At 40.5% G+C, this 16211-nt stretch overlaps 1 protein-coding gene across 1 annotated transcript in view; it reads left to right on the plus strand.

The window, feature by feature from the left end:
* LOC126092868 (testis-specific serine/threonine-protein kinase 4-like) overlaps positions 1 to 16211 on the plus strand; it is a 121398-nt gene that overhangs the window by 23409 nt on the left and 81778 nt on the right. The window contains exon 3 of the mRNA XM_049908599.1: positions 1929 to 2098. Within this exon, the coding sequence (XP_049764556.1) occupies positions 1929 to 2098 (170 nt within the window). The remainder of the gene's footprint in view (positions 1 to 1928; positions 2099 to 16211) is intronic.

Consider the following 16211-nt stretch of genomic DNA (forward strand, 5'->3'; position numbering starts at 1 on the left):
ATAAGAGTCGCGGGGTATGAAAGGGAAGCAGTGATTGGGAAGGGAGTGAGACAGTGATGTAGCCTATCCCCGATGTTATTCAATATGTATATTGATCAATCAGTAAAGGAAACAAAAGAAAAGTTCGGAGTAGGTATTAAAATCCATGGAGAAGAAATAAAAACTTTGAGGTTCGACGGTGACACTGTAATTCTGTCAGAGACAGCAAAGGTCTTGGAAGAGCAGTTGAACGGAATGGACAGTGTCTTGAAAGGAGGGTATGAGATGAACATCAACAAAAGCAAAACGTGGATAATGGAATGTAGTCGAATTAAGTCGAGTGATGCTGAGGGAATTAGATTAGGAAATGACACTTGAAGTAGAAAAGGAGTTTTGCTATTTAGGGATCAAAATAACTGATGATGGTCGAAGTAGAGAGGATATAAAATGTAGACTGGCAATGGCAAGGAAAGCGTTTCTGAAGAAGAGAAATATGTTAACATCGAGTATAGATTTAAGTGTCAGGAAGTTGTTTCTGAAAGTATTTGTATGAAGAGTAGCCATTTATGGAAGTGAAACATGGACGATAAATACAGGGCTATTACAAATGATTGAAGCGATTTCATAAATTCACTGTAGCTCCATTCATTGACATATGGTCACGACACACTACAGATACATAGAAAAACTCATTAAGTTTTGTTCGGCTGAAGCCGCACTTCAGGTTTCTGCCGCCAGATCGCTCGAGAGCACAGTGAGACAAAATGGCGACAGGAGCCGAGAAAGCGTATGTCGTGCTTGAAATGCACTCACATCAGTCAGTCATAACAGTGCAACGACACTTCAGGACGAAGTTCAACAAAGATCCACCAACTGCTAACTCCATTCGGCGATGGTATGCGCAGTTTAAAGCTTCTGGATGCCTCTGTAAGGGGAAATCAACGGGTCGGCCTGCAGTGAGCAAAGAAACGGTTGAACGCGTGCGGGCAAGTTTCACGCATAGTGATGTGAAAGATTCAGTGTTTAAACCTCCTCTACCAAGAAACTTGCCAGAACTGCGAGCTCGCAGCAACAATGCTTTCGAACTCATTGATGGGGACATGCTGCGCCGAGTGTGGGAGGAACTTGATTATCGGCTTGATGTCTGCCGAATCACTAAAGGGGCACATATCGAACATTTGTGAATGCCTAAAAAAACTTTTTGAGTTTTTGTATGTGTGTGCAAAGCATTGTGAAAATATCTCAAATAATAAAGTTATTGTAGAGCTATGAAATCGCTTCAATCATTTGTAATAACCCTGTAGTTTAGACAAGAAGAGAATAGAAGCTTTCAAAATGTGGTGCTACAGAAGAATGCTGAAGATTAGGTGGGTAGATCACATAACTAATGAGGAGGTACTGAATAGAATTGGGGAGAAGAGGAGTTTGTGGCACAACTTGACTAGAAAAAGGTATCGGTTGGCAGGACATGTTCTGAGGCATCAAGGGATCACCAATTTAGTACTGGAGGGCAGCGTGGAGGGTAAAAATCGTAGAGGGAGATCAAGAAATGAATACACCAAGCAGATTCAGAAGGATGTAGGCTGCAGTAGGTACTGGGAGATGAAGAAGCTTGCACAGGATAGAGTAGCATGGATAACTGCATCAAACCAGTCTCAGGACTGAAGACCACAACAACAACAACAACAACTATGGCTACAAAGTCTTCGAGGCACTCACTTATCCGAGAACATGTTCCGTGGCCACGTTCCTTCCTTAACAGTCTACAGTGAGGCACTGGTCAAAGGCTCTCTGAAAATCTGGGAATACTGAATCTGCCTGTTGCCCTTTATCCATGGTAGGAGCGAGAAAAGAGCAGGCTGAGTTTCGTACGAGCGATGATTTCTAAATCTAGGATTCCACTTGAGACCGTCTGTATTCACCGCTGACTCTGGTCTTATTATTTGCAGAAGGCACACTCGCTGAAGTACAACAGGGATGTGGCGATCAAGATAATCTCCAAGTTCTACGCTCCTTCTGACTATATGAGGAGGTTCCTGCCGAGGGAAATCAGAGTTGTGCAGAACTTGAAGCACAAGAATATGGTCAGATTCCTGCACGCCATTGAGACGACTCATCGGTAAGCTGTAAAGTGTTTGCTTTGTTGTTTATTTGTTGTATTGGAAACTGAACTGGACTGGGCTGGTTTCCTATTCTTTAACTTTGAGTATGTTGTATGTTGTAATCCTGAGCAGTGCAAGTGGGGTAATTACGAAAAACCTATCTGATAAAATGAGTCACCAAACCATTCTAAAACTGTAAAACTGTATATTAATTACCTTTTACTATAACAATCAAAAAACTAAAAAATGTGTACTAAATAAGCCGTTCCATGAAATTCTGTGCTTCACAGTACTGCGAACAGTAGTACAATGCGTGACATCACAGTGACTTATGGTGTCACACACAAAGCTAACAGAATAAAAATTATACATATAATTACAAATCGAATTTTGAGGGAGTAAATGTCCAAAATGATTGTGTAAAAATTTCCTTTAATTTAACGTATTAAAACTCACTAAACAAAATTCCAAACATTAAAAGACACACACGCGAACGTAACACTGCACGGTGAGAATAAGACTGCGTGCATAAGAAATGTGATCTGCGCGAAACTTACCCGGAAGTGATTTAACTGTATCCCACTGTGAAGTTTAAGTGGCCCTAAGAAATTATCATGGCTTACTTGTGGCTAGGGAAACCCGGTACTGCCCGAATATGATGAACATTATAGCACACCGCAACTGCAAACCATCTAAAGAAACTGTTATTAGAATATTAAACTTTCGTGTGGAGACGATGGAGGATATTGCATTTACTGAATGATGTAAAAGAGACTAGCAGTTAAAAAATGTATTGAAACTCTGATCCTTTAACAATTGCAATCAATTTTACAAAAAGCATTTATACAACAACCATGCCATGATACTAGTTACTGAAATGCTAAACAACTGGTGAATTTCCGATGCTGAGTGCAGGCGATGTGAGCAGATAACGTTTTTTAATCATGTGTGATCAATTGAACTACCTAACCCGAACCAATAAGAAAAAATCCCACTAAAACTTCCACTTTTTTAAACACATCATAAATTACCCACAAGCAAGCAGTGCGGCGACAGCAGTACCTGCAAATCGTCAGCGACAACATTAACAGAAAATCGTCTGTGCTCCGTTAACAATTTGTAAGCTGCTTAGCAGTGTGACTAACACCCAAATAGATCACATACTTCTCTTAGAATGCGGTTCGCAACGACAATGCTAGTGGCAAGCATAGATCACACTACTCATACTCAGAACCTCTGTAGCGTAATATGTCGACTATTGAAGACTTCTGTTTAAAAAGTATAAAGTGTACAGATATGAAGTACGACACATTGTGAAAATATAGAGCTCAATAGAGCTCGCATCACTTTTATTGAGTACTAAAAATAAGCCAGAAATCTTAACACTGTATCAACTTGTATGACGCCAAGTTTTATCCAAAGTGGTTGCTTACAATATTAAGAAAACATTTTTGATGAAAATATGATTTTTCTTCTGCCTTGGTGAGAATGTTGCCAACCTTTTTGGCTCATTAACCGGAGAAACAGTGTTCTGGAAATGAATACACAGAGAACAAACAGTAATAATTGTCTCATAAAAAAATCACTGTCTCAAATGAGAAATGAATAAGTCTTGAATGTAGAAAGGTTCAAGCTGTTCATGCAGTTCTGCGGCATTCTTCTGGCATTGCTTTTATTTCATGTTACAAATTAACTAACACTTCGTTGATCATCTTAGTCTGTTTCTGATTTCTCCAATGTTCCTTGAGCTACTTACTTCTTGTTTTCTCTCTTCTACTATTTACTTTTTTCTTAAATTTTTTGCGTTTAGAAAAACTCCCTATACCTCAGTTATAAATATAGTCGTTCTATTTTCGTTTAACTGACTTTTCTTCTGATCTTATAGAATTTTTTTAACCAATTAGGTTTACCTGCTAGTATTTCAAAGTGTCAACACTTTTCTCGAGTAGCCTGCTATAAATCAGTGTTTTTTGTTATTTATTTATCGTATGGCTTTACCAGTGCAAGTGAGCTATTGACATCGTAAATTTACATAACATAACATATAAATACAAATATACATATACACACATACATAATAATATAAACAGAACAAACACCAGTCATTATTAAATCTGAGCAAAGTTGAAATATAATCACAGCTACAATTCGTCAAAAAGTTATATCCAAATGTGACAGCCATTTAATGCAGCAGTCTCTCCAGTCACCACAGAATCTTCGCAGTGGGCACTCTTGCATTAGATGTTGTAATGTTTGTTCATCAGTATCACAGTCACACATTGGGTTATCATTGGCGCCCCTTTTGTACAGCACGGATTTAGTTCTCGCGTGTTCAGTTCTCACACGGTTAAGCTGGCGCCAGATTTTACGAGGAAGCTGCATTCCTGGGAGTTGTTGGCTAGGGTCCTCTATATTATGTCGGTTAATGTCACTATTGCTCCACTTGGTTTTCCAGGATTTGTGGTAGTCATAGGTATTTCCTTGGGCGAGTGTTCTGTCTTCCCATATTGACGCTCTTGATTTAAGGCGATATCGACAGCGGTCATCTAGTACTTGGTGCATCGGTAGTACTCTTGCCTTATCTGCTTGATTTATTTGTTTCCATTCCTGAATTGTTGCCTGCTGTCTATGGATTTCAGGCGGAGTGATGTTTGAGAGAACATGAAGCCATTCTAGAGGTGTTGACTTTAGTGTCCCTGTTATTGTCCTCATGGCTTCATTGGTCTAGGCGTCAATCTTCTTTATATGGGCACTCCTGCTCCACACAGGGGCACAGCATTCTGCCACGGAATAGACGCGTGGTAGTGCTGCAACACGTAGTGTATTTGCATCCGCTCCCCATGTGGTACCTGCTAATCTCTGGATGATGTTATTTCGGGATTTCAATTTCTGGTTAGTTAGTTCCAGGTGTTTCTTGAAGGTAAATGACCTGTCAAGAGTTATGCCTAAATATTTGGGAAATTTGTTATATTTAATACGTTTTCTGCAGAAAGTAATATTTAGTTCTCTATCTGCTAGTGTGTTATTTAAATGGAAGGCGCAAGTCTCTGTTTTATTTGGGTTTGGGCACAATCTCCATTTTTTGTTGTACTGGTTTAGTACTTCTAGGTCAGCTGTTAGAGTTCTTTCACCATCTTTGAGTAGCTATAGCCATGTCATCAGCATAACAAAACTTGCTTGACTCAGTGTCTATCAGGTCACTGATGTAAACATTAAAAAGCATTGGAGCCAGTACAGATCCCTGGGGGAGTCCGCTTTTTATTATTCCTTTTGACATGCTGCTTTGTGACCCCAGGTTTCCTTTGAAATATCGGACTTTCAGCATTTTTTCCTACAGGTTTGTCAATTTCAAGCATGGAATCATCTTTGAAATTGATCAGAGTTAGGATGTGCCCACAGTACAATAATATTCCTTTTTCTAATCGGACATATAGCTCAGCCACTTATTTGAGTCCTCCTTCTACGTTGCTCTTCATGTGAAACATTCCTGCTGGTCAATATATTTCTGATAATTTTCCTTTCTTATTTAATAATATAGAGACGGAAAAAATCACCACACTAGGAAACAATTATGCGACAAAAACGAAATTTGGTAGGAGTGCTTCTACACCTGAAAGATGATGTCTATTCAAAGTTCGTGCCAATCGCACAAGAGTGGCTCTAGTAGCGCAGTTATGAGGGTGCAAATCAGATTTGCTTTAAACACACGCTGTAACGGTCATGAGACTGGACGTGGTGAGTTGATGTTAACCAAGAATGTCTTTAGAGCGACAAAACAGCCATTATAACCACCTCAGTGGGTTTGAACGAGGTCATGTAATACGGAAATGAGAAGCTGGCCGTTCCTTCTGCAGTACTGGAGAAAGGCTTGGCAGGAATGTAGCCACTGTACTTGATTGCTGGCAGCGGTGGTCACGAAACTGTACAGTCGCAGCAAGACTGGGCTCTGGACGGCCACGTGACACTACCAAGAGGGAAGACCATCGTGTTCGGCGTATGGCTCTCGCTCATCGTACTGCATCTTCAGCAGCAGTTGGCACCACAGTGACACAACGAGCTGTTACAAATAGGTTACTTCAAGGACAGCTCCGAGCTATATGCCGTGTAGCGTGCATTCCGCTGACCCCAAACTACCGCCGTTTGCGATTTCAGTACTGTCAAGCAAGAGCTCATTGGAGGGTGGCTTGCAAGTCTGTTGCGTTTGCTGATGAAAGCTGATTCTCCCTCGGTGCCAGTGATGGCAATGTGGTGGTTAGAAGGAGACCATATGAGGGCAGGCAAACTGGACCTACAGCTGGAGTTATGGTCTGAGGTGCGAGTTCTTATGACAGTAGGAGCACTCTTGTGGTTATTCCATGCTCCCTGGCTGCAAATTTGTACTTCAGTCTGGTGATACGATGTGTTGTGCTGCCATTCATAAACAGCATTCCAAATGGTGTTTTCCAACAGGATAACGCTCGCCCACATAACAGCTGTTGTAACCCATCACACTCTACAGAGCATCGACTTGTTGCCTTGGCCTGCTCGATCACCAGACCTGTCTCCAGTCGAGCACATATGGCACATCATCTGACGATAACTTCAGCGTCATCCACAATCAGCATTAATCGTCCATAGGCATGGAACTCCCTCCCACAAAATGACATTCGGTACCTGTGCAACATAATACATACAAGTTTGCGTGCTTGCACCCAACATTCTGGCGGTTACACTTGTCATTAATGTACGAGCACATCCCTTTTGGCCAGCCGGTGTGGCCGAGCGGTTCTAGGCGCTACGATCTGGAACCGAGCGACCGCTACGGTCGCAGGTTCGAATCCTGCCTCGGGCATGGATGTCTGTGATGTCCTTAGGTTATTAGGTTTAAGTACTTCTAAGTTCTAGGGGGCTGATGACCTCAGCAGTTAAGTCCCATAGTGCTCAGAGCCATTTATACCATTTGAACTTCACTTTTGCAACGGCTAATGTTGCGCTTGCATTAACCTATGGTCTTGCAATGTTAATCACTTGAATATATTACCTAGGAAAATGTATTCCCGAAGTTTTATTACTCTCCAATAATTATTTTCTGGTGTTGCGATTTTTCCTCCGTCAGTGTATGTTCGTTTTCAAATTTAGTACCTTAGACCACAGTTTTGACGTATTCGTGCGTTACAGCTGATTTATTATGATTTAGTGCAAACTTCGCTGGTTGTTATTGTTTTCTTGTTGCGAACATCGTTTGTTAATTTTAATGCTAAACTTTTACTTGTTAATGTTTCATTGATAATTTTTTTTAAGTTATTACTCTGTATGACCGCCAGATGCCAGTGCTGATATTTTTCATCATTTTCCCATGATTTGTGTCTTACCTATTTTCTCAGTATTTCCTGTCTGGTGATTGTCCCAGACGAGAAGCAATACCGCAATAACGGCTGAACGTGGATTTTGTAAGCTACCTCCTTTGTGGCTAGACCACAGTTCCCGAAGGTTCTTCAATTGAATCTCAGTCTGGCGTCTTAATTTTTTAAAAATAGTTTAATATGATCTTTCCACTTTCATTCACTTCATGCGCATAGTATGGGTATTTAATGAATGTGACTGCTTCCAGTGTTTATTGGCTAATCGCGTAACCATATCATGAAGGGATTTCCGGCTACGTATGAGCGATTTGGAGGGTTTTCTCCATCATAAGGTGGCGGTTCCAATTCTTCGCTCAGGTTCATTCCTCCTGAAAAACAAATGAAGTCGAATAAATTTTTTTTTAAGGAACATGCCGCCATTTGACTACTTTATTGTTTATTTGAGTACAATCCAGTTTTTAAGTATTTGATTTTACGTCTTTAACATATCATGCAGGACAGTTAACATGTTGTCAGGCTCAAAGTTGGCCATAAATTAAGACAAACACTGGCTCCCCACTAAATGCCAGATGCAAAATCACCGTCTTGTAACAGACCTGTAAATAATCGTGAGAGCATGTCATACTTACTAAAAACAGGCTTACGTTGCTAAATAAAAGATGAGCACATGTCATTTAAAAACTTGTTTTAAGTTTATCACCTTCACCACAGAATACATCTGCGGGATTAGTAAGAAAAAAAAATGTTTTGGAACTGATGTATCATCGCCTCCTTCTGTGAATCTAGGGGCTTCAGTCTGGAACCGCGCTGCTGCTGCGGTCGCAGGTTCGAATCCTGCCTCGGGCATGGCTGTGTGTGCTGCCCTTAGGCTAGTTAGGTTTAAGTAGTTCTAAGTCCAGGGCACTGATGACCTCAGATGTTAAGTGCTTAAGGGGACCCGGAATGTCCTATACCTCCAATGTTAAATGTAAGGAACATTTTATTATGAACTATTAACACCAGAATGATGAAACTTTTACAGTACAATATTACATATATTTGATACCATGTACCATATGGATTTTGATTTATTGGTGTTTTTTGGGAAGATATTAGTTATTTTGTTACTGAAAATAACTGACACATTTTTGGCATAGTATCTTTGAAATAAAATCTGTTATCAATTATGTATCACAAAAAGGCCTAGATGCAAGGTGTATATTAGCACTGTTTACATTCCTTGAAAATTTTAATTCTTTATCTCTAATAGTTTAGCAGAAAATGTTCCTTATACGGCAAAAAAGTGAACTTGTGGAAAACGAGTTTCAAAGTTTCACTAACATTTTAGTGGAGTCCAGCACCATAAGAGGGGTTTTCACTGTCACTAGACATCTCCCCATCTAGCCTTCTTTTCACACCTTTCATTCTTTGTCTGGCTTGCCTCTCACACTCCTTTTCTTTCCTTTCAGCATCCCGTTTCCTCTCATTGTCTATCGACATCATTGCACTCAGCATGTACTTTCCGGGCATCACATCCAACTTCTGCAGCACATTGTACATTACAATGTTACCTTCGTTGTACGTAGCAATGGCATCATATACTCCAAAATGAGGAGTATGAATTTCCACAAACACATTTTTTGGGATTCTGGTCCAAATTACATTATTCACACTCTCATTTTGATTTTGTGTACGTCCATGGAGACATTTCTTCAAAAGTTCAGTTGCAGAAAGATCTCCGAAAATTGGTTTTATTGCCTTCATGAAAGTTTCTGGTAGACTGTGATGATGCTTGTATACATGTTCAGATCCCTGATATTTGTTGTACTTGCACCAGGAACTGGGTCCCTGTGGGCATAGTCATGTAGTGGTTCCTCGTCAGTCGATAAGGTGTGGTAGTAAAGTGCCATTGTAGCATTTTCCATTGCATCAGTACTGTGAGTATTTTGTCTTATTGCCAGTCCATAGTCTCTCTGCAATCTGTTGATTACCTCGTCTGTCAATCTTTTAGCTCCACCCAAAGGTTTTCCATCACTGAGTACTTGGCCTTTCATTGTGGTCTTCAGTCGACGCAGCCTTGTAGCAATACGTTTCTGAACGTGGCCTATGCACTCCTGTTTAGTAATGGTAACATCATTTCCATAAGGTTTCAGCTCAGATACAGCAGCAAAAGATTTCGAATCACCATCACCCAGGAACTGTAGGTATCTGACCTTGTACCACAGAAGACAGCGACTGAAAATATCTTTCACACCGGAAACTTCCATGGCCCCACTAGACCCACTGTAATTCCTTCGACAGTTTTCTGCATGCTCATCCTTCACTCTTTTAGGACACCTACAGTGCTTGGATTTAATTACAACATCTATAACTTTTGTAGTATCAGCACTTGTTGCCGTTATTACCCCATTATGTGAAATGTGCCCGCGCTTCTCCCACGTACCATCTAGTGCGACAGTCAGGTCCCGAGGATTCCGAATAACTGGAATTTCTTCATTCACCGCCACAGCCTCCTCCACTGCTTCTTTCATGGATTCTTGGGCAATATCTTCAACACAGGATCCAACAACCGAGTTATATTTTGAGAATTTCGTTGGTGCTGGTGGTAGATTCATTACACCACAAAACATTTCACCAGCAGAGTATCCCTTACCGATTGAGAGCATAAACACATCTAATATTTACACCATAGTACTTGCTTTTCTCATTATCAGTTTCACCTTGGCCTGTTTCAACATATTCTGAGTTCCAAAATGAAACACTGTAATGACAACTAGTACAATGGAGACATATTTCTGCTGCAAGTCCTATGTGTCGCTTCACATTTTCTGACATACTCAATTTGCAACATTCCTTACTCAGTACTGAACTCTCAATCACCTTTGAGAGCAATGAAATGTTAATTCTTTCGTTCCCATTATCCTCACTACACTTCTCCAATAAACTGCAGTATTTTTCAGTTAATCCTTGCAACTTCTTGCTTGTGCTAGAGACAGGAGTAGATTTCCCTTCATGAATAACCTCACTATTTTCAGAATCATTTCCCAAGGTCGGAGAAATTGTCACAGTTCCACTAGCATACCTCGGAGGAGGCTTCTTCCTCTTGTAAATTCTGTTACTAAATGGAGGCATATTTGATAAGTTTCAGTTACGCAATAGAAATACAACACAAATCGTGCAATAACCACCAAATGCTCAATGTAAACAACAGTATCCAAAGATTACAATACGCAGACAAAACAATTGCCTATCAAATGGTGTTGCCAACATAATATAAAGTCTTTGGATAGACCAGAAGTTTTCAAAAACGATGTTTTCAATGAACATGTATCCATGGAAATTCAATGTCGCGACAGGCCCTCTACAGCACATTATTCAAAATAATATTTTCAATACTTGGAGTTGTGCTAGAGGTAAGATTAATATGTCATTTTAAAGAGGAAGATCTGTAGTATTTTATTCCACAATAAACTGAAATAAACTGAAAACACAAAAGTTCATCATTTTTAGGTTCCGGGTTCCCTTAAAGCCATTTAAACCATTTGTGAATCTAGGTTGTGTACTCTCTTCAAGAGCACTGCATTCTGTGTTTCCAAACTTCACCAGTAATGTATCAAGTATTTGGCATATTTTGGCTTACAGAGATGTGGTAAGGTTTTAGTCTTACGACGTACAAAGATGATTAAAAAGTTAAACCACAGAAGATAGTGTTTTTTACACTTTCGTCATAATTTCTAGTCAGCAAAGGTTTAGTTGAAAATAGGTCCAATCGTGGATCATACATGACTTTATGGCTCTGAATGCCTCTCTAAATACGACGTTGGCACATTTGCACTGTGACCCTCATGGCTGCTCAATCAACTGCACATACTCGTAGAACTGGAGCACCAGCGTCCACCATTCCATGCTGGCGGAAGAGATGGACCTCGCTCACATTTATCAGTGCAAACCCGTGTAGTCTACAAGCGCATTAAAATCTTTTCGTCATTTCCAATCGGAAACAGGTGTTCTTCTTTCTCACTTCTTCCGTTATAAATTCCAGAGGCAGTCACAGGTTCTGTTGTATGCTACACTTTCTTGATATTATCTAATGTCATGCTTAGGTGAAACATTAGCGAGTGTGAAGACCATGCAGTTGCTCTTACGTTTGGAAGCTAGCACAACAACCACAAGAGAGAGGTTACATGCCGTGAAGTATTTATGCTGATATAAGGGTTGCAACCGATTGATACTCAATAAGAAACGAATTTTGAACACGTTAAAGTTCAGCACTTTATCGCACTGGTTTAGCTTGCGTCATCACAAAGTGCGAAGATTAGGAGTAATTAATTAACAAATGTAATGAATATGATCATGGCTTTTAATCACCTTCTAGTCCCTCTGAAACGAAAAACTATTAGTAGTCTTGTGGCGCTGTATCATTTGAGAGATACAGATGCGAGAGAGTGTGCTGGGACTTACCCCAGTTCATTGCTACTAGCGCCACGTCATCATAACGCGCCTGTGCGTATCATACAAAGTATTGCGCCATAATCTGGGAGTGAAGTTAAAAATTGAAACACCTTTTCCAAACTTTGACAGTATGTGCTTCAGTATATTAATGTTAAAGCTGTTAAAATCTCAGAATGAGCAAATAAATAAGTTTTTTTAAATATGTTATTTCAAGAAAAAAACATGTGGCGATTAATAATGAAGCTGGAAATCCAAATTTTTTTCAGAATATCCAAATACATGCCACTTGATTGGTGCAACATTTTTGTCAAAATTGGCGTTTTTACGAAACACTGCAAGGGCTAAATATTACACTCAGGAAGATGATAAGCTTCCGTTTTATATAAAAAACATTAACTATGTGACTTCATTAAGCTACCTCTAATAGTTTTCAGGTATTTACTAAAAACCAAATTTGGGAGAGAAACGTCGCTATTCGTAATACATTAAGCATCATTTGTATTTGGGGTAGAAAGTTCTAATTACAGCATTCGATTACATTACAGAAATAACACATTTGTACCAAGTTTCAAGACTTTAGTGTAAATAACAGTCAATACGAGGACTCTTAAAAGAGGTAGTTCAGAGGTCATGTTCTACTGCCGGTTCCGTTCTAGAAATTCTAGGCGGCAAAGTTTAAGTGCAGTCGAGCTATAACTTTTTCAGTAACTAAGGCAAACGTAACTTTAATTATATAAAGATTGTGATGATTGTAAATTGTTACACAACAGAGTTATTAATTAATACACGTCCGAGAAAGCGGCCATTTAGATGCTTCTACCTGTGCGTACAGTGGTTGATAGCAGACGTTCCGTTCGGCGGCCCGCTACGCCCATATATAAATACTGCCAGAGAGGCAGTAGGAGAGACACTTCGCACAGACACACTTCCGCGTCAGTCAAACGCCGGCATACCGACACCCCCGGGATAACAAGGCCGCCCAGCAGTGTTAGTGACGTCATACTAAGCGGCCCATGGCCGACGCAGCAGTCCACGGACACCTCCGTACAGACGCGCCTGATGCTAACGATCTTCTGTCCGTCATACAGAGAGGAGCGAACTATAATTCGAACCAAAGACCAAATTATATATATTCGCCGTAAACAGCATATAGGTTCATAAGGAAATACCGATTATATATACGGGCAGGAATAGGTTCTAGAACTCCTCTGAAAAGTGTTTATCTTCAGTACCAGAATGAACATCAAATTGTCTGGTTTTCTAAATAGAAAAGCACTTTGTTAGTAACAGACTGCAATAATGAGACTTTCAGTTGGTGATTTCTACGTGGAAAAGGAAATAAGCTGTAGAGAGATTGAAAATGGTAAGTAAAGAGAGCCTCAGCCTTTTGCTCACATTCTTACATGTAATGCACTTGGTTGTTTTTCATTTCCTTACCTTTCATAACATTTTTAATATTGTTTCAAGAAGTGTATCTTCAATAGCAGAGTGAACTTCAAATTGTCAGGCTTTTCTTAAAGGAAAGAGCAGTCCCTTAGTATCACAGTGCCAGACAGAATCTTGTGTTCAGTGATGTCTATGTTAAAAAGAGAATATTTGATATCTATCTTCTGTTTCCATTCTTTATTACTGGGGATACACTTGTAAAAATTCTTGAAAAGAGCTGTCACCATGAACATATGAGTAAATTCACAATAGTCATGTGTTTTATGAGATAAAGCGAACTCTTATTACCTTATTGTAAACGAAAGTTGTGAGGGTTTTGCTATGTATGACAGTGTTTAAGATAATTTACTTTCAGTGTAATAGCTTGAAAATGTTAATTCCTGCTGTCAGTTGGCATTTGCCACCACCTGTATGCGAGTTTTAAAGCTAAATAGTGTTCTGACAATTATAAAATAGTGGCAAAGTTCCTCAATCGATTAAACTTATTCCTGCCCGTATATATAATCGGTATTTCGTTATGAACCTTTATTACAAGAATATACATAATTTGGTCTTTGGTTCGAATTATAGTTCGCTCCTTTCTGTATGACGGACAGAAGATCGTTAGCATCAGGCGCGTCTGTACGGAGGTGTCCGTGGACTGCTGCGTCGGCTATGGGCCGCTTAGTATGATGTCACTAACACTGCTGGGCGGCCTTGTTATCCCGGGGGTGTCGGGCATACGCTGTGTCTCGGATGATGTCACAGCCAGGCAGCTATCAAAAGTGTTTTCGGTAAAAGTAGGAAGTTAACTCGCGAGGACTGTACACAGTCCTGGAACTGCTTAGATTTCACGGAAGTAACCGTTAACTGTAATGTTGAAAAAACCACTTGACAACTGGTGACATTATTTTCCACTTTTGTAGCGAGCAATAAACTTTGATGATTAGAGGTCAGAGCGATAGATATTTTACTTGGAACTTACCGTAGAGGTCGCCTCTGAACTAATAATAGTGCTGCTTACGATAGGGACATTATTATTATTGTCAGGAATATTATTATGTTTATGCGTGTGAACTTTTACTGAACATATTAATCAGTTAGAACTCAAAACTTTGTTTATAGTCTTAGTATATGATCCCACTAAGTAAATAGCAAGTAAGAGCATTTTCTTTCATTGAGCAAAAGAAGAATGTCGACTTGCAGGCTAGAAATTACGGTCAGTATGTTCTCCAACGCTTTCTGGCTGACCCAAAAATAGTTTTCAGGCTCTTGTAAGTACGGCGACGAATATTCTAATTGAAATCCACCCGTCACCTCCAGACTCTTGTGAGTGGTCATGATAGCATGTTAGTGACCATCTAACTGACAGCATCCACAAGAGTAATCTTGCGTGTTTATTCCCAGCACGGTGTCATCCGTTGACTGAAGAACGTCTCGCCGTGACATTAATCTTCAAAGTGTGTCCTTTAAAAGACGGCCACTGTGGTGGGACCGTCTCTCGTAACTGCACACCCGCACGCCACCCGTGAGTCACTTATCAACTGAAAGACGATCCTTTGAAGGCCGACGCTGTCTGCTGGAGAGGTATACAGGAACGGGCAGGCATCTCTTAGGCAGATACGAAAGTTATGACTGCTGCCGGTCAGTCAGAGCACTACGCATTATAAGCCTCGTACAGTTTAAGCGCAAAATACTCTCACTCCTGGCAGGAAATCGAGAAATGTTATTTAAATGCTTGTCTTGTGCATTTGAGATAGGGGCATTTGACCAGCAACTTCTAACATTAAGGTGAGACTACAACAAATGTCGAACAATCGAGTTGTATTCACATGACTGTAAAACATTGGTGCGTTAGGGCTCTTTGAAATTGTGTTATTTTCGCGTTGCATTTTGCATTCAAATGGTTCAAATGGCTCTAAGCACTGTGGGACTTAACATGTGAGGTCATCAGTCCCGTGGACTTTGAACTACGTAAACCGGACTAACCTAAGGACATCACACACATCCATGACCGAGGCAGGATTCGAGCCTGCGACCGTAGCAGCAGCGCGGTTCCGGACTGAAGCGCCTAGAACCGCTCGGCCACAGCGGCCGACTTTTGCATTCAGACTTGTCGTGGAATACGTTACGGCGGTATTAGTGAACGCAGGAAATGGGACAGGGGCAGTCAGAGTGGCAGAGTGAGAATCGAATGTGGCGAATGCAGCCAGTGTCCAGTGCAATGCGCGTGCTCCACTTTTGCTCATTCCCTCCTTCCCCTGTGTTGCCGCAGATAACATGTAGCTGTTCCCATTTATACTGAAAGTATATGACGTGTGAGAGGACTATATGTACTCTGCTTCATCAAGGCAGAACACAGAGCTTCTGTAATGGCTCAACCACCTAACCTCTTCCAAAAATGGCATTGTCCTTCTGCAAACTCAACACTCAGGTTACGAGTCCGTTTTTCTTGAGATGCGGCTATAAGAAATTATTGGGATAGCTAAGGCTCTCAGCACTACGAAATAAACAATCAATTTTCAGTCAGAGATTCCAGAGGTTTGTAAAAAATGGCTCTGAGCACAATGGGACTTAACATCTGTGGTCATCAGTCCCCTAGAACTTAGAACTACTTAAACCTGACTAACCTAAGGACATCAAACACATCCATGCCCGAGGCAAGATTCGAACCTGCGACAGTAGCAGTCGCGCGGTTCCGGAATGAGCGCCTAGAACCGCGAGACCACCGCGGCCGGCAGTTTTTAAAAGGTTTGCTCAAAAAATAAGATGAATAATTTTATTAGAAACGAAATAATAGGCTTACATGGAATTTGATTTACTCTCCTTCAAACTACTGTCCTTGGCTAGCAATGAACTTATATCAACGTTGAATCCATGACTTAATGCATTTCTGGACGGTTTATTTTGGAAGGGCGATCAGTTGGTCTGT

The sequence above is a fragment of the Schistocerca cancellata genome, chromosome 7 (genome assembly GCF_023864275.1).
Source record: "Schistocerca cancellata isolate TAMUIC-IGC-003103 chromosome 7, iqSchCanc2.1, whole genome shotgun sequence".
Classification (NCBI taxonomy): Eukaryota; Metazoa; Arthropoda; class Insecta; order Orthoptera; family Acrididae; genus Schistocerca; species Schistocerca cancellata.